This window comes from Lates calcarifer, linkage group LG7_1 (assembly GCF_001640805.2).
Source record: "Lates calcarifer isolate ASB-BC8 linkage group LG7_1, TLL_Latcal_v3, whole genome shotgun sequence".
Taxonomy (NCBI): Eukaryota; Metazoa; Chordata; class Actinopteri; family Centropomidae; genus Lates; species Lates calcarifer.
Genome location: NC_066839.1, coordinates 8,691,778 through 8,711,229, shown reverse-complemented (window position 1 = coordinate 8,711,229; position 19,452 = coordinate 8,691,778). Strand labels below are relative to the sequence as shown.

The window sequence follows — 19,452 nt, the reverse complement described above, 5'->3', positions numbered from 1 at the left end:
TTTGTGGCTTGCGCAAACATCCGTGTCCCCCTCAGAATGCATGTAATCACCTTGGAGGTCCTTTCCTCATCTTATGCCATCATCAGGTTAAAATTTAATTTGTCTAGTACTTCAGTCTTTGCTGTATTTAATGCTTAGTTCTGTGTAGCAGATGGTGGCATGCTAACCTGCTAAATTATCTGTAGTATATTCATGAGCATGTTTCCTTTAGTAAATTTTCCTTTTAAATGTACTTCACTTTTATGACTTTGTAATGACAGTTTTCTTTGTGAATCGCCCCCGTCTGGCTCCCTGTACAGAGGCAGTCAATGTGAAAATTAGCAGCAATTAGTTTCCCACAGGGACAGAAGTTCATATCAGCATGTTATGTGCGTTCTGTTAATTTTTCTTCGCTTCCTATTCAACAGTTCAATAAGAATCAGAATTTCCAAGAAAATAGAACTATTAGTATAATTGTTGACGGACTTGTTTTTTACAGTGTACATTTAGTAGGAAAAAAACACGGTTGTTGATGATGATGTCTCTGTTCTAGGGTGGTTTCAAAGTGGAGAATCCCAGTGAAGTCAAGGTATGTATAGTTCTCTCTATCCTGAAGAGTTTTATTTTTCTTCAGTTAGGTTGATATAAGCAATGTAATTTTAAATCTTTAAATTATCCAATGATGGACTATGATTATTGTATTGAGGAAAAACATGTTTCATAAGAGGCCTTCGGATGCTTTACTTTGTGTTATTTGGCCCATGTTTCTATTTTGTTGTGTGTTTATCTTATTTCAAGCCAAAAATAGAGAGATGTCAAGGAATTTGACATCACCACAGTGTGTTTTGGCAGCAGACATTTTCAGACCTCAGAATGAAAGACAAAGAGCACGTTTTAGACCCAGTGTGTTATACTGGGATTCAACATTTGTACAAGGTGAAAAACACTGAAAACACACAAATTCATAATGTTGTCCTCACAAATGTATGAGAAATGGAGTATCCAAGGACTTGTTTTTCACTTCACATTATTTAAAGTGCTCCATATTCATCAAAAAATAAGACATTCTTCGGTTCATTCAGTTTTGAGTGTAATCTTTTTACCAAAAAAGACACACATTTATCTTTTATGCAACTGATTATACAACTGTCAATGTCAACAAGTGTGAAAAAATTAACTGAGCAAAAATAAACATTAAAAAAAAAAAAAAACTTAAAGTGGTGCCAAGGACAGAGCTGAATCTCATAGCATTTTATTTCCTTGGCCAATGTAAATGACGAGTCATGTTTAATATAAACCCTGTCCTTTTTCTGTTACAGGCTGTGGTGTATGAAAAGCCAGGGTTTGAGGGCTCCTGTTTGGAAATCGACAGTGACATATTCAGCTTTTCTGAGGGTGAAGGGGATGTTGCCGCAGATGGCGCAAACCTTACCTCAAAGAAACTGACGTCTGTGGGTTCTTTAAAGATCACTGGAGGACTGTGAGTCTTTACTCTTCAGTTGCACCATAATTCACTCTCTTTGCTTGCACAGGATCATATCAGGTGGCAATCTTGGCTGTGGAACAAAGTGTATTTGGGATTAACAGATGATGATTTTGAGTCATTCATAATTTGCAAATACAGATCAAACCAGCAGTATCTCTGTACCTTTGTTGTTGCAGCTGGGTGGGATACAGCCAGCCTGGGTTTGAGGGCCAACAGCACATCCTGGAAGAAGGAGAGTACCTGGACTGCAGCGACTGGGGAGGCTCAGGGCAGCTCCTATCATTGCGACCAATACTGTCTGTGAGTACTGCACTGTGCACTAATCCACTGTACACCAGTATGTGAGGAATAATAAATGTGGTGTTGTGTTTAAATGATGGTTTGACCACTATGGCCTTGTGAAGGCTGGAGATCATATTTAAAAAATGAAAAAGCTTTTGTGCTCACACAGAAAAAACGTTTTTTCTTCTCATTGTGGAAAACCAGAACTTTCCACTGAAACCCAGACTACTGACAGTGTATAGTGGTAGTAAGAGAGCCATCCTATCTATTAAATGCCAGAGAAAACGTAAGTTTGCTAAAGTTGGGAGAATTGATCAAAAAATAGATAAAATATTCAATAAAGCAGGCACGGCTGACTTTTGGATTGTTCAGTATTTCATAAACCATACAATATATACAGTATATAGTTTAATATACTGGGTAAACTGATTTATGAGTCAAAACCTAGAGCGGTGGTTCTTTGACTGCGAGATAACATCAGAGTCGCACATGAGGGAAAATGTGTATCAGCAGTTAAATAAACTTGATTCATGTGGGCAAGGCAAAGAAACAAGTTCTTTGACACTTACATGGCTAACAAGATTCAGCTCATGAAGTTTATTCAGACAACTAAATGACATGCATGAGATTCTGACAGATCCTGACAGCTGGTGCTCATGCTCAAGAAAATATGACAACATCTATTTTTATCAGAGGGTTTAGTTTCAGTGTGATGGATGTACCCTGTGTCTTTTTGGGTCTAAAACATTGGGCAAGATTTAACTAGAATTTTTCATTTGCATCACAAACAAGACATATTTGTGAGAGTTCATGTTATTGAAAATATTATTTAAGAGAAATAATCTCCAACTTCATGTGTTTTGTTACAAATTTTTTGCCAGGATTAGTGGTTGATAAAAATCTAGTGGTTTATAGTGGGAATAAACCACTGCCCTAGAATTTTTTCTCTAATTACTCAGATGTTAAATCATTTGCAGTGTAGCTTGGTGTGATGCCCATCAGATTTTCATGTGATGATTTTACATCCTGTTACAGGATTTCTTGTCTCCACACCTCAAAATGTTCAGCGACAGAGATTTTGGCGAGCTGGGACTGAACATTGACCTCACTGTGCCTGTCATTAACATGGATGACACAGGCTATGGCATGAAGACACAGTCTATTGATGTCATCGGAGGCATGTAAGTGAAAAGTGTTGTACTTCTTCTTGTGGCTGTCACTGCTGCATGAGCAGTAATGGGGAATAGATGGTTGGAAAAGTTCACAGTATTATTATTTCTCCTGCTGAAGCAATTTAGGACCAAATTTGCCAGCCCGGCTTCCTCAGCTGTCTTTCCACTGCAAGATGACAGGTCTCTACTGAAGTATGCTTGATTCCCTATCGGCCCAGCTACTACTGACAGATGACAACTTACAGATTTGTACATGCTTTGAGATTTAGTCCTGTGCGTCAAACCTGATAGCTGAGGTAGTGAAGTCTTGTGTGGCTTCTTGCCATTCTTTGCAGCTCAGGTGCATAGCAGTAAGGCAGCCGCACCCATGCTGACAGGTCGAGACAGATTGCCTTGTTTGCTAATGTGTAGTCTGCCACACCTCACTTCCTGTGAATGGGAGTGGGTCCTGGTGCTGAGCATGCTGCCTCCTAGCCTTTTGCAGTGAGAATAAATGTGATAACAGTGCAGGATATAGAGGAGGAGCTATGAGATGCCTGAACATCATTTAAAAGAATTACATTTATGTTTGAATGGTGTTTTCTTGTTATGTGTTTTGTCTCATCATCTATACTATTACATGCTGTAGGAAAAGCAGAAGATCCAAGTAGTAGCTGTGTTCCGCCAGCTGTCCCTGTTTCTGTTTTCTTTATGCTATGATCAGTAAAAAAAAAAATGCTGAAGTAAACAAAACCAGAGGCAAATCAGATTAATGAAAAGCAGAACATGTAACGTTGATTGCCACGACCCAAGGGAGACAATAACAAAATGGTGAATAATGTGAAGTGGAACATTTCGTCCCTCTTTAGGAGGCAGGACTCTCACAACATTTAAGGGTTATTCTTGCTTCGCTGCTAGCCTGTTATTAGATTACACAACCACGCCCGTGTTGTGCCGCCGTCCCTCTGAGGCTCAGATTGGTTCAGAGTGTTGCTTTAGCATCGCAGAGAGAGGCTTGTTTTGTAGTCCCGCATGTTGGGACACACACAGCCCCCTTGTATAACAGGAACAGAAATAACTGAGCCGTCCACAACAACACACACGCGCACAGCGACCCAAAGCATGTCACATTTGCCAAGAGAATACAAACAGTGCATAACTGCTGAGATACTATCATATGGGAGGTTGTTATCAACCTGGACTCTGACCAAAAAATTGTTGACAGACATGATAAATGATAAAAGGACTTACAGAAGTTTTGTGGTTATCTTTTTTTTTGTTGTTAGCAAGTGCGGGACAAAGACTGTTTCTCTACTCATTAAAGTAACATTAAAATGGAGAAAACACAATTCTGAAATGCCAGTGCAAATTAAAGGGTAATTATGCTCCTCCTCCTGTGTTTTCTTTCTTAGCTGGGTTGTGTTTGAAGAGCCGGGCTTTTGCGGTGACTTGTACATCTTGGAGAAAGGCATGTACGGAAGCCCGGAGGACTGGGGTGCGCTGCAGCCTAGAGTTGCCTCAGTAATGCCTGTCACGCTGGTAAGAACAGTGACTCAGAGAAACTTATGAAATCTTGCTGTTCTGCCCTCTTGGAAAAAAACTGCCCAGTTATTAGACAGATGGTAATGTTACTGTGGTATTTTATGGTCAATCACTGCAGCATTCAGCTTTTTGCTTGAGTTTCACATAATCACATTAACTGTGTAGCTGTATTCTCACTTCCTCAGATAGTCCCAGATTGTGCCTCAGTATGTTTTTTGCATTGCATGTGACCAGTCACAATATTCATGCTTGTGACTAAATCAAAATTTAAGATGGAGAAGAGGAAAACCCTTGTGTAAATTATCTCTGGGAGTACAAGATTCAGGCAAAACAAGATTAAATTGAAATGGCCAGGATCAGAGAGGAAAATACTTTCAGTCATAAGACTGGAAGTGAAAACATCTTAGATCACAAAGGTGAGTCATCATGAAGCTGCTTTGGGTTTCAAATCAGATGATGGCAAACAGACATAAACTCCATGCAGAGTCTACTGCAGAGCTGCAGCTAGACTCAGATGTTACTGGCAAGCCTTTAAAGTAAATTCAAGATCAGTAACCCAGGGAATAATTTGGTTTCAGTTATAAAGCAAAGGAATAATGATAATTTATGGTATTATCTTTCCTACCTACGCATGTGAACCACTGTTATGATTAACACAAACACTGAATGTGCAATTAAACGTGCAAATAAAGCCATTTTTAATTACCTGCTGCTCTGGTTCAGTGCATGTAAATGAGTCTCATTAAGACACTGCTGTTTCGTTCCAGGATGATTTCGAGAACGCAGCCAAGTTTAAGGTAGGAGACTGAAAGGGACTAAAGAACACATCTAATCTTGCTGAGATATTGTCTGTCTTATCTGATGAAGTGCGTGAGTGACTCAGAGTGGATGACTCAGGCTCATTGTCGTGCTGTGTGTGCCTCAGGTGCAGCTTTTCTCTGATCCAGGTTTTCAAGGCTCTGTTCTCCCTCTGGAGGACAGTGTGGCGTCCCTGCAGGATGGTTTCTCTGTGGCCTCTTGTAAGGTTCTAGCTGGCAGGTGAGCAATGCAGCACATAATAGAATTGAAGGTGAATCATGGGTATTTGAAAGACTTTGCACCATACTGCAAAAGCAAATTTTAGGAATAAGCCCTTTTGAATAATTTCCCCATGGTGATGTATCAACTGCTGCTGTGTGGGGCTCATTTTAGGATCTGCTACAGGCTGTTGCACTTACTAGAAAATATTTCATATGGCAGCAGCTTGTGATATAGTGTATGTCCTACATTTTTTATTAAGCAGCATCCAGATTAATCCAATATATTACTTAGCCTGTGCACAAGTGACCTCAGACTACAGTATGCTTTTCATCTTCAAGCATGAATTATTTAGCATATCATACATATAATGACTCACTGTTTGCCAACATGTAATTTGATGTACACTTTGAAATTGGAAATGCATTCATGTCTTGCAAATTGTTTTCAGTAGCTATTATCTTTCTTAATCAATCCAGAATATAAATCTCATTTTGTGCTTCTCTAATGTATGTGTATCTGTGTATGTGTATTTATGCAAATGATATGCAGCTGGCTGGCATTTGAGGGCCAGGACTTCACTGGCAGAATGTATGTGTTAGAAGTGGGGAGCTACCCAGATCTGAGAGCAATGGGCTGTGTAAATGCCACCTCATCCATCCAGTCACTGCAGACTGTTGGCTTTGTAAGTTGTTTTCTATTTTTAAATTCTTCTAATGCTTTAACATCCACATCCATTGTTAAGTCTTGACATTGACTGCTAAACTGCCATACAGATAGGGGGACAGAATGTATTTAAAGCCTCAAGAGCTGTCACTTGTAGTTACAAACCCAACTCTGCAGTTTTCCTCAGCTCTACAGAGCTTTATAGCATCTTTCATTCTTTAGGTTTTACAACTGCAACTTTAATGTTTTGGTCCGATCTCACTGCTCATATTAGCATTGTTTCCTTGTAGGCAAAGGAAACATTCATACACAAGGCAGTTTCAGAGTGCTTTACATACATTTGAATCAATTCTGACCAAAATTCTATCATGGTTCCTGACATATATTCAGGACATAGCAAACTTCCATCATGTGGAAGGTACCTTATCTGCCGTTCATCACAGTTCAGCTTATCTTATTTAATGTCCTTCACATACAAAACTACCACCTGGTATCTAATAAATTACTACTGTTGATCTACAACGTGTCGATTTAGAAAACAATCCTTGTGTTACAGTTATCAGAGAATGGAAATGTCAGGGAGCACATAGATGTGTGTGTGGTTTGTTTCCAGGGTAACCTCAATTTCAACTTGAGTAACCTGACATCTCCACCCACTTCTTCCCTTAATGTACTTTCTCTCGGCAGGAGTTCTCACTGCCTTCCATCACCCTCTTTGAGCGCTGCGGTCTGCGGGGGAAGAGAGTGGTTCTGACAGACGGATCGGTCAACCTTCAGCTGGCTAGAGGCTGTACTAGAGTCCAGTCTGTGCTAGTGGAAGGAGGCATGTGAGTACATTACAACTACTGGCGTAACTCGCTCTATAGGAACCTTAAAGCAGCTACCCAGCCGTCACCAAGTTCTCCTCTTAGTGTGAGTTTGACAGGTTCGTGCATAACAGCCCCTATGTCTGTTTCTACTGGAGACTGATCCCACAGTGATGTGAAAGACATTTTTTTCTTTATTTTTCACAAACATGTCCTTCAGTGGCTCCTGTTGGTTCTCAGCAGGTCCACATCTATGCTGTATTTTAATCTCCTTTGAGTCTCGTTCAAATTCTAAAGTTGGCAGCTGCCAAGTCAAATATTTTTATAAGCTGACTGACATTCAGTGTATACTCCTTTTCATCTGTCAAACCACACCCATATACGTCTGCCAATACTGTAGAGGGTTAGACGTTAAAGCAGGTAAATCTCAACAGACAAAGCAAGGTACTTAAGATTAAAGACTAAGGATTTAGGGTTATAAAATAAGCAAAATCAAACATGTCGGTTTAGGTAAGCAGTTTGAAGTTCTTTTGAATTGCCTGTAAATATTTTTACATTTGCAAGAGCAATATTAAACCAGGTATATTAGTGTGACAAAGTAGTAAAGATGGCTGGATGGATGGAGTTATTTTACAGACTGTGTAGGTGAAGCACTTTGGGCTCAAGCATGACATTTCATAGATTCAGATTTACAGGTTGCAGAGTGCAGGGTTGGCACATATCGTTAGCTATATTACCGTATGACAGTGCTGACAGATGGTACGTTGATGGAAACCTGCTGCTGATGTGTGAGATTCAGACTGTAGGTGTGAGCCCATGCTGAGGAAATAAAGGGCTCACAGTGAGCCAGAGCTTGTCTCTGGAGTGGCACATTCCCTCTGCACGAGAGATGGGCATTCAGCCAAAGAACAGAGCTATTGAGTTAAAACATTTAACGCCATAGTGAAATTGGACTGTTGTGAAGCTCAGCACATTTTAGAAGATTTTCTGGCAAGGTGCTGTATGGAAGAGAGGACTCAAAAATACACCTACAAGTCAAAAAGAAAAAAAAATGTTCCTACCAGCATCACAACTTAGATTACCTGAGCTTATAGCATCAGAACAATTCAAATTTAGTGTGTTTGTTCATGATCTGCTAATTTTGAATTATGGAAATCCTTTTTGTGACTTGTGTTTTATTTCTAGTCATCCTTTATTAAGCCAGGGTGTTCTCTGGAGGCTGTCATTGCCAAAATAGCAGCATAGTGTTACGGGAACCGACTATTATATAAGGAAGAAGAGAAATGAAAGAAAGAAAAATATGACAAGCATTTTTCTTCCAAAGTTCTTACCTAACTTTCAACTGAATGCCTTTGCAGACTGTTGAAAATGGAAATGAAAGAATAATACGCAAATACCAACAAACAAACAAAAATCTGTCAAAATTCTCCACATAAGAAACACTATTGTAAATAGTATTTATCTTGGGTTGGTTTGTCTGTTGCTGTTGAATATTTAAAACTTGACGTGTTTCTGTCCTTTCTTCACTACCAGGTGGGTACTATATGAGGGAATCAACTATCGGGGGGCTCAGATTTTGCTGAAACCTGGCGAGATTCTCGACTGGCGCAAGTTCAGCAGCTGGCAAAAAATCGGGTCCCTCCGCCCTCTCATACAGGTGTGTCCTGACACTCTGTACACCGAGTACAGCGCTTGCGGTTTTCAGCATTAGAAAACCTGTATGCCACAAACTTGGAAATACACCTAAACATTAGTTATTTTGTACAACATCTACCTTGGTCTACTGTCTGTTCCTGATGTTAACTGCAGGGAATGACAGTTAACAGCTGCCACTAAATACACTTATTAAACAGTCTTAATTTTCAAAAGCAGCTGTAATTTTAATGGATATGACTGAAGCCTCAACAGCCCAATTACTGCAACAAAGTCTGTCACACAGTGAAGACATCTGCAGCGCCTGATAGTGTAATTATTGAAGCATAATCAAAATGTAATTGTACAGTAGAGAATTATGAGAAGCTTTGATGAAAAATCCCACTGTGAAAATCTAACCCTGATGGCCTCACTGTATGAAACATCTTTTCTTCTTTTCTTTTCTTTTTTTGTTTTCTGAGTAGAAGCAAGTGCACTTCCGTGTAAGGAACAGGCAGACAGGGCTCTTGATGTCAGTGACGGGAGATCTAGATGATGTCAAACTGATGCGGATACAAGAAATGGAGGAGACCGGTGGACTCGAGCAGATCTGGTGTTACCAGAATGGACATCTCCACTGCAAGGTACAGCACCATCATCATACTGCTAATCAGTGTCAGAGGTCAGGGAAAGTTTGTCCTGTGAACATTGCTGTGAATGAGTAATTACAAAGCCTATTCATAATTCAGACAGACTCCATACTTAATCATGCCAAATAACAAGACCTAATCTGATTCCAGACCAAAGCAGGTCAAGCAAAGGCCAAGACAAACACTTAAGGCTCAGGGTTTATTTTGCTACCACAGACCTGGGTGTCAGGAGTTCCCTCACTCCTTCAACACTACTCAACACAATTCTTTGAGCACAAACCTTCCATATTGTACTAAACGCTGTTCAGTTGATCCACTGCAAACCCTGTAACCCTATGAAATGTTTAAATGAAAAACTCAGACAAGCCCAGTCTCTATATTACTCTAAATGTCACCGAAGCAAATAATCAACTCTTCTACTTGTGTTTCCAGCTGCTGGAGGAGTGCTGCCTGAGTCCCAGCGGCAGCGTGACCATGGCAGGAAGTCGCGTGGGTCTCACCCCAGAGCCGCACAACCAAATCAACCTCTGGAGTATCACTCCTGAGGGCTTTATCTGCTACACCCCCACCCCTGATCTGGTCCTGGAAGTCAAAGGTGAGCATCCATATCTGAGAGGAACTACTAGCTGCTAGCTGGGATGAGTCTGCCACTGGGAATTCAAATGTCAGAAAGCTTTCACAATCCCAGTGAAGTAATTCAAAGTGTCTGTCAAACTTCGGTATGCATGTTCTCAGGCTCATTTAAACGCACAAGGCTTTCATCGTCCTCCACAACACTACAGTCTTCTACTTAGAATTCAACCTCTATACATGAATTACTAACTTTTATTCAAACAGTCCAGCAGCACCAATATGGCTGTAAGATGAGTCACTGTGTGCACTCTGTGCTTATTTACGTCCTGGCAGTCAGCATGAATCACTGTCAATTAGTGACACCTTGTGGACTAAATGATGTAACTGTACAAACTATCATTCACTGCACTGAGGTGTAGTATTATAGGTGATATTTAAATGAAATATATGAAAATTAAAATATCATTAACATTATCATATAATCACATTCAAGACAGGATAAGGTTTTTGAATGTCTCGTTATCCATGAATATGTCATTTATCTTTAATGATATACAGTGAGCTTTGAGTAGATGAGGCACCCACTTGAAAAAAAAATACTTAACTACCCAGGATAATGATAATAGTCATATTAAAATATTAATTAAAAAACATATTTCTCTTCTAGGGGGCCATCACTATGACAAAAACCAACTGATTCTGAACTCACTTGATCCAAACAAACTCCAACAAAGGTGGGACGTGGAGATTATCTGAAAACATTGGAGAAGCTGAAACAAATCCTAATGTTATCAGAGGCGCAGCGTCGGAGGCTTTGTTCTGCAGCTGCCTGACAAGTGCTCAAGGACGAGGTACGCCACTGTAGATGCTGCACCTTCGCTGAGGGAGAAGAACTATAAAAATTTCTAAAGAGGTCAACGTGGAGAGCTATGGATAAATCCATATGAATGTACGATTACCCACTGAACACGCAAACAGTGGAGTCTGAACTTGTAATACGTAATCTTTTACAGTTCTGGTAATATATCCAAAGGTTAGTATTTTGTCTTTTTATTGGATAATTCTGTTTGCCTGATGTTAATTAACTTAAACAGTGTTAACACATTTTCATATATTTTTATGCCATGTCATATTATACAGTATATTCCAGCTGCATGCAAGCAAAAAATACTGTTTCACCTGAAATGTGTCTTTTATCTTTGTTTAATCAGAACTATACACACAAGTCTGTTTTCAAAATAAAAGTATTTTTGTCAATAAATTTCTCAGATACATTGTACAGTAGAATGACCTGCCCTTGGTGTATATAAGTATAGAAGCTAAATGTTTCAGTTTTAGAGTTTCATTATTTGTTGTTCCCCAAAGGTTGAACCAATGTTTCCCGCTCAGATTACTCTACTGTATGATGCCTCGACACAATGTGAGATATGAGGCGATGATGGGAAACGGACATGCAAGCGCTCACGGGAGTTGTCAAACAACTCAACGTGGTGACTGTGCAAATGCAAAAGAATGCAAATGGTTACCTGTTGTATCGTGTTTCCTCTGCTTCACCTGGTACTAGACATAAACACATCTATTGACAAACATTTAAAGCTCATTGTATAGTATGTAACAGACCTTTTGTTTTATTATGGAGCTCCTTGTTGGACAGATTTCTGCAACCACAAAGCTACCAAAAGCCTGGCTAATCACCAGCTGGATCCTGACCTGGATGGTATTTATTAGTCCTGCAGTTGGTAATTCCAGGAACTTCACCATGACATGACTGCAGCATAACTCGAGCACCTTGTGAAAACTTCAAGCCAGTACAGTAGGTTGTAAGGTTTAACAAGAACAACAGCCTTTGGCACGGTCCCATTACAAGCTCAGATCACACTTGTAGTCTGCTGCACAGCAACAGCACCTCTGATTTGTTTGGATAATACATCCTGCTGCTGTCAAGAATTGCCTTGTAAAAGTGAGAAGAATTACAGATGCTTTATTCTCCTGACACTCTGCTTCCTCTCTTCAGTTTTGCTTGGCTGTACCTTGCACTCCTAGCTCTGACTCCGCAGTGTCTGTGCAGATATTCTGCGCCAACTCCTCTGCCTGTGTGTCGTCTTTTTCAGCCACTCTGACTACTGTCTTCCCTCTGGCATGGCCTTGCTCCAACTTCTGAAAAGCCTGGGGCACCTGGGTAAAAGGAAACTGGGCCTCCACGACCGGCAGGATCTGTAATGAAACAGCAAAAAATGTGTATCAGGAATATGAGCTTAAAAACAACAGTCAGGAAACAATTAAGAGATTAGATTTAAACCCTAAGCATATCAGAGAGAAGGTGAATAGTATCTGATCCTAGCTTTTGTTTTAATGGGTGGGGAAGTGGATGGGAGGAATGCTTCATCAGCCAGCACAATTAGTATTGACAGTTTGACAATGGAGTCAATTACACATATTTTTCTGTGACAACATGTGCTTTCTAAATTGTGCTGATGGAGTAAACACCATGCTTTAAATACTCTAACCCAGACAAAATTAATAATTACAGTACTATTTGTATAAAGACGATAGATGTCTTTTTCCCAATGCACATCAATGGGAAACTATTGTCATCATATTATTTAATCTATTCAGGCAAACAAACACCCACAAGTTGCTAATGCTACATCATCTCTACTTTCATAGCCACAACTGTGAGATGGTGAGGGAGGGGTTCAGAATGTGATGAGGCTGGACAATCCTGTGCTAGTCCCACAACGTGAGCAGCCAGGCTTGTTGGTCAGCATCTCTTGTCGTTAACAATGAATGGGGCAGCGCAGTGGCGTCACACTGGAAACTATCCACACTTCTGACTGAGAATAGGACATGCAGAGAGAGTGTGCATGCATGTGTGTGTGTTTTGTGGGGGGTGCTGTGTGCGTGCGTGTGTGTGTGTCCACAGCTTCCCGCCACTGGTCTGAGTGCGCCGCTCGGTGTAAGCCCCGGGACAAAAGGACAGAGGTCCCACGCACTTTTGCGAATGGCTGCTCAGCACTGTTTAAAAATCCATTCACCGTCTCCTGGCGCCTGACTTGATCGCCCAGCAGCCAACTGTGCACACCACCAACTAACCAACCAGCACAGCGGGAATGCTTACACCTTAACAAAGACACAGGGGAGCCTTGAATACAGACATGTATGGAAACCATGGCATGTTCATATTCAGTGTGTTGTATGATCTCCATCTCTGCATGAATTTCACTATCAGGCTGTGACTGATGTGCAAATGAGAGGATTTCCATCTCCCCATCCCATCAGTATAATTGGTCCTGAATGACAAGTATGTGTAATGTCAGTAATCAGGCAGTGCAGTACCTTCCCCGCATCCACCAGCTTTTTGACCTCATCCAGGGCGGGCCCATCTGGAGCATAAAATCCCCACCGGTAGAAGACTCCGCTTGATATTATGTTCTAAGAGGAGAACAGAGTGGAGGCAATGATTAGAAGGCAGTCAGTTTTTCACCTCACTGGGACATAAAAGAAAGCACAGAGCTTTTATCTGGGTATGAAAAGATAAGGAAGCAGCATGTAAAGGTTTCCAGGTCCTAATTTGCTTTCACCATTTTTATAAATGTCACAGGTTTTAACATAATACTAAAAATGACTCAACTGAAAATGGGAGACCCCGAGTAAAGTCAAGATTTGAATATGAGTATTTTGAGTTATAAAAGGAAACCAAGTCAGCACTCACATATAATGCATGCTGGAGGAACCCTATCATCTCAGTGACTTGGGTAACATCATATCAAATAGGTAACTACATGGATTATGTGAGAGAAAAACTAAGCTTTGCAAATTTGCTGATAAACCTGTTCCTATTATACCTTAATGACTACCAAGCTACTGCTACTGAAGGTCACTGGGGTTTCCTACAAACCAAATCTGACTTTCAAGTGAACTCAGTGCTAAGTTATTATTCCTGCTATAATTTACAAATAGTAACATCACTAGAATTATCTCCATGGTAACTGTTTCGATTTTTCTTAAAAATTTAATCCACACACAGAAAACTGTGTTGGCAAACATGTTGTTTTGTCAACTTAATTATTTTACAAGGGAAGAAAATGTTCACCTCACCTCAAATATAATGAGAAAAAAAGGAAAGAAACAAACGCCCATCTGCTAATCTGGAAATTCAATATTGCTTGACATTTGATCATAATATATTGTTATGTGGTATCACTTTGCCACACCTCTTAGGCTTTGGTAAAGCTATCCCTGCTTGCCTGGAAAAACAACAGATTCTTCCTGATCATTCAGTGCTGCCAAGAGGTTTGACACTAGAGGGCTCAATTGCACTGTGATCTCCCAGATGAAAGAGACATGCTGTCCAGAGTTGGCCACTGAGGGTGTGACTGCTGCAACTGAACCCCGCCAAACTGACCAGCTGGCTGCTCCCGTGGTGGACAAAGGGGCCCGGAGGCTTGGCAAGAAACACACAAACACTGGTATTTGTCGGGGGGGAGATAGCCGGCCACAATCTGCACAAACACCAAATACTGCTGGTTCAGCAGCAAACACATGCACACACACACACATGCTGCAACACCCACACTCTCACACACACAGTCTAGACCGCACAACTCACGCCACACACACCGCCAGCCATGCTGTCACCACTGTCTCCACCGCTTGACTCAGTTCCTACGGCAGTTCCACCCCGTCCTCACCTATTCACCCACTACCCTGATTACACATGTATTCCACCAGCTGAGCAGCTGGTGAGACGGGACACACACGCAACAACATAAGGTGTACACATGCAGGGACTCAAACCCAAATTCCCTCTTCAGCTGCACACAGTGAAATTTATTATAACTTGTAGCGTAGATTCCTACAAAACAAGAATAAACCACCTCTGCAGAGGGAGAATGAGAGGAATGAGAGGCTATGAAGCCAAGTCAAGTTATGACATGACTTAATCCTGCTTTCAACTGAACTTTGATTCATCTGATCAACTTAGTGGAAATAAAACAGCAAAAACCTCTACTGGCTGGAACAGGTGAACATCCATTACACAATATTATCTTTCAATGCCACTGAAGCTCAAGTATTTAATTTCAGTTTGGGAGCACCTGCAGTCCACACCCATGCTAATGGCTTCATCGAAAGTGCCAGCCGCAAAGCATTTCATAAAAATAAACAACGGGATGGTAAGCATTCTGCAAACAATAGTGTAGTCTTTCACATCAGTTTTGCTTGATTCAGCGTTGAAATCAAAAGTTGGTTTTGCTCGCGTTTACCTGTATGGCCTTGGTGTGCAGTGTGAATCCAGCATGAATCGTCCCATCCAGCAAGCCCATGGAATCAGTGCTGAGGAGCAACGGTGTTACCAGTGTGATGTACTTTGCCCCAGACCAGGGCTTCAGCAAGCCTATCGCCCACTGCTCCGTATCGCCACCGACGTTGTCCAAAATCAAGTCAAATCTAAGCATGCAAACATAATCAGTCAAACTTAGAGGAATCCCAGTGGAGGTTTAAAATACTGAAATACACACACACACACACACACACACACACACACACACACACACACACACACACTTCATAGCAGGTTTGAGATTATACTTTATCTCAGGTCAATATCCTACATGTTGTCAGAATTATGATTTAAAGAGTATGTCAGTATGTTTGTTTTGTCCTCAAGCTAAAGCCAGGGTTTATTTTGGGGGCGGGGGAGAGGGGTGAACTAGTGTCCACTCAGGCCTTGAGCCCTGGTATCCATGGAAACTAGAAAGTGAGTCAGTGAGCATGTGTGCCATGCTGACAGTAGGATGTTTATCACATTTGGTGGTGTTTCAAGGGGGGAGAGGTGCACATAATTTTAGCAGTCCTGGATGATTCCTTTTCATTAGCACCTTTATTGGACTGGCACAGGCTTTAATGCTATTTCATTAGATTCTGGGCTTGAGGCTGGTAAAAAAAAAAAAACATTCTGCTCTGATCTGATCTGTTAAAAAAAAGTAAACTTCTTACACATAACATACTGTACAGTTTGACAGTCTCATTACTTCTAAAAATGAACACTTTTCACAGGAACAATACATACTTCTCCATCATTTCTAGTTGTTCAGCCACATCCCCCGTTGTATAGTCCACCACCTCATCTGCCCCCAGCCCTCGAACAAGGCCCTCTGCGTTCTGGGAGCAGGTAACTGTTACATGGGCGCCCCAGGCCTTCAGTAACTGGCAGCACACAAAGAAAGACACCAGGAATATTCATACGGACACAGCAAGTGGCATCATACTCATGAAGAACTTAAAAGAGACTCAGCCTTACCTGAATGGAGAACGTTCCAACACCTCCCGATCCTCCAGTGATCAAAACTCTAGGAGGAGAAACCCCAGCAACCAGAGGGTCATTCAATTACTGTGTGACTCATTTAAGTGAAGCTACTAAAAGAAGTGAAAACCTCTTGGGATAAAAAGGGATTTGAATTGGAGGCTATTACATTTGAGGAGGAGTGAAAGTTCCATTAGGTTGCACATCAGGTTACATTTTTTATAGTCTATGGGTTAAAGGCAAGATCTCAAAACGTTTTTGATGCCAATTAGAATGAAACCAAGGACCAATTTCACCACTGAAATGAATGTGATGAAAAAGTTGTCTTATCAAAGTAAAGGTCTGCAGGACAGGAAAGGAGCACATTAAGAAAGCCTTGATGACAATTTATAATATTTTTCAGGGACTTTGTGCTATTACTCCAATACTGTGATTCACATTTTCCATGTTCTGTGCATAAACGGTGAAAGGGGATAGGGTTCAACACAAAGTTGATGCTTGCCTTTTATCTGAAGAGCTGTCTCTGCAAAGACCACCTGCATTGACAAGTGCAGACAGAGCAGTGCTGGCTACATAAGGTATGGATGCTGCCTCTGTGTGACTCAGTAATTCTGGCTTATGAGAAACCTGCAAAAACAAGACGCACAAGCAATGTCAAGAATTACAGAGATATCAACATGTCAACACTCTTTTTAATTTTCAATTAAAATTTCAGTCTAATCACTGCTGTGAGGGCGGTTAGCTAGGAGCTGCTGAATAAATGAAGTACAGTACAGCAACAAAAACACAGAGCAATTTGTGTGTGTCTCTGTAATTGCTGCCACAGTGGCTCCTGCAACCAAACAAGCTTAATGCTAATTACTTCTTACACTGCAGGACTACATAACAGGGCACACTCCTTCCAAACTTTTGGTCAATACATTTTTACAATTTACATAAGAGCTCTCAATCAGCTCTTTCCATTTATTTATTCACAGTCTTACAGTATGTCAGTTATTTGATGATGAAATATGCTGCAATCATATGACTCTACTGGTTCTGTAACTCACCTCATACTCTGTTAGAGTCACAAATTCTGCCAGACATCCTTGTTTCCATGGAGGAACAGCAGCCCACACCTGGAACACAAATATGGCATTTAACATGCTGAACACGACTCCATTTAACTGCCCACTCATAGCCTCTGTATCTGGTTAATCGGCTATTAAGCTCTTAGTCAGTAAACTGATTACTTGAGTACTATATATGGAAAGTTTTACTGGTCTTTTGTACTATTATTTAATCACATTCATTTTAAGTCAAATTTGCATAATTGCATTTCTGTCTGAAACACAATAATGTGAATATGTGGGAGACAGTCCACAAAGTAGACGTCTTAAATTACTGAGAGTCACACTTGTGATGATGACCAAGCAGAAAGAGCTTGATGTTTCTTCCAAGAAAATGTCTGAGAATGACTTGACTTTGGAGTTGCATTAGGGGTGGGCAAGCTAATGATATATGTTGTGAAACAATACACATTTGCATAAAATCAGCTATTTTGTCTTAGCGTTTATACTGTGGTAACTGTCTCTTTTACACCTTTGGGTGTGTTCAACCCAGTTCCCAACCTTTTTGACGTGTGACCCCTTAAAAATAAGCAATGTCGCCTCATGAACCCTCATTGCCTGTGTCATATCTCTATGGGTTATGACAAGTTCAACCAAAGACTGCTTTTTCCCTCTGTTTTATGCAATTATTTTTAGAGCCCTGAGGGTGTACAGTTACACAGTAATTCTCAAGAGAAAATGGTGAAGATTAGAGAAACTTATATATATTTACATATGACTTTGTGTAAAATAATTTTCTCTGCTATCCTATCCTGTTGATCATCACAAATTCGTCAATTTCAAGAACCTCTGTGTTATGTCATCACATGCAGTGTTGCAAAATATTGATATCTATGGTATTTAATTTGCTGGATTAACCACAAAAAAAAACATGTCCAGTTATTTAACTATGTTTATCTATCTTCCACTATACTACAATTTGGACACTCCCTGGCCACTTTATTATATACACCTATATAATTCAATGCAATCCAATTAAACAAATGTGCCACAAACTCTACATTCAAGCTCATAATGTTCAGTTTTTGTTGACACTGTCAGACAGGTGTTAATTTAATGTTATGTTCATAACTGAGATCATAGCTAGTGGTGTTTCTAATAGTTGTTCCCCCTCATGTTTAGAAATGAAGTGGGCAGAACATTAGCAACACCACAGCACTACAACCTCGACTGTAAACATAAAGTTAAATAAATACCTTTCAGGCAGTGTCAGTCAAAACAGAACATTATTATCTTTGTAAAGATAGAATTTATAGCTGTGATGTTGGATTAGACTTCGAGTTTACAAGTGTACCTAACCTGATAAAGTGGTAACTGAGTGTATGACGACGCTGCAATTTAAAAATTACATGTACATCTCCCAAAAGACAGTGCAGCTCCTACCTCATCTCCTGGAGCAAAGTGGGTGACCTCAGATCCACAGTCCACCACTACACCAGACACATCACGACCCAGAATCAGAGGAAACTCACTATCACTGTCCATCACAGACATTGGATCCCTTCTTAATTTAAGCAATTTAGCTCCATAACCACCTGTAAGTGGAGAGAGGGAGTGGGTATGTTAAAAGAAAATTCAACAAACCACTGAGAATGTCTTTACGTGTCTCTGATGAGTATTGGTCCAACACTTACCCCTCATAGATATATCAAGAGGGTTGAGACTAGCCGCATGGACTTTAATCATCACCTCACTGGGGGAACTGACGGTGGGTATAGTAATGTCTTCTGTGTACCTCAAAACCCCATTAGTGCCATACTGATCAATGACCCAGGCTGACATGCAGCTCTGCAGCCTTGAAGGTGAACTGCTGACATGTCTCTTGAAGCACACACTGCACCCTGCCCTGGCTAATGTTTTGCTCGAGCCTGCGACTTTAGCGCTGAGCAAACACAGGAGCCTGGTTGATACCATGGCTCTGACAGAACCCATTTAAGTCGTCCTTCAGCTGGCTGTGCCTACAAGGTCAGCTCTTCAAGCAACATGACATCTAGAAGAATATTTGTCACTAAGTTAGCTGGCTGACTAGCTAGGTAGCTACTCGGCTAACATTAGCATGCCCAGGTTGTCACCGCTCAGATATCAGGCAAAAATCGACATAACGATAAACTAAATAAGCGACAAGAGCCCGGTGCACGTCAAGTGTATTATCGAGTGTTATATTAGGTTGAAAGAGTTCATATTGTAACAAAAATTAACAGATAACACACCCCTCTCCGGTTAGATGGCTACATAACAAGGTAACCTTTGACACA

General features: G+C 40.7%; 2 protein-coding genes across 2 annotated transcripts in view; one reads left to right on the top strand and one right to left on the bottom strand.

The window, feature by feature from the left end:
- The window catches only part of LOC108895991 (beta/gamma crystallin domain-containing protein 1-like), a 22,846-nt gene extending 11,783 nt beyond the window's left edge, over nucleotides 1-11,063 (top strand). The window contains 13 exon segments of the mRNA XM_018695011.2: nucleotides 533-568; nucleotides 1,299-1,459; nucleotides 1,642-1,765; nucleotides 2,783-2,928; nucleotides 4,311-4,437; nucleotides 5,208-5,237; nucleotides 5,366-5,478; nucleotides 6,010-6,142; nucleotides 6,811-6,950; nucleotides 8,463-8,586; nucleotides 9,047-9,205; nucleotides 9,644-9,806; nucleotides 10,452-11,063. Of these exon segments, the coding sequence (XP_018550527.1) occupies nucleotides 533-568; nucleotides 1,299-1,459; nucleotides 1,642-1,765; nucleotides 2,783-2,928; nucleotides 4,311-4,437; nucleotides 5,208-5,237; nucleotides 5,366-5,478; nucleotides 6,010-6,142; nucleotides 6,811-6,950; nucleotides 8,463-8,586; nucleotides 9,047-9,205; nucleotides 9,644-9,806; nucleotides 10,452-10,540 (1,545 nt within the window). The 3' untranslated portion in view covers nucleotides 10,541-11,063.
- On the bottom strand, nucleotides 10,972-19,452 carry LOC108895992 (reticulon-4-interacting protein 1 homolog, mitochondrial). Its single transcript, XM_018695012.2, has 9 exons — nucleotides 18,832-19,452; nucleotides 18,581-18,732; nucleotides 17,138-17,206; nucleotides 16,591-16,715; nucleotides 16,086-16,134; nucleotides 15,855-15,991; nucleotides 15,049-15,232; nucleotides 13,121-13,216; nucleotides 10,972-11,998 (listed from the first exon to the last, which is right to left on the bottom strand). Exons 1-9 carry the CDS (start codon nucleotides 19,127-19,129, stop codon nucleotides 11,795-11,797), a joined length of 1,314 nt encoding a protein of 437 aa, XP_018550528.1. The 5' UTR covers nucleotides 19,130-19,452; the 3' UTR covers nucleotides 10,972-11,794.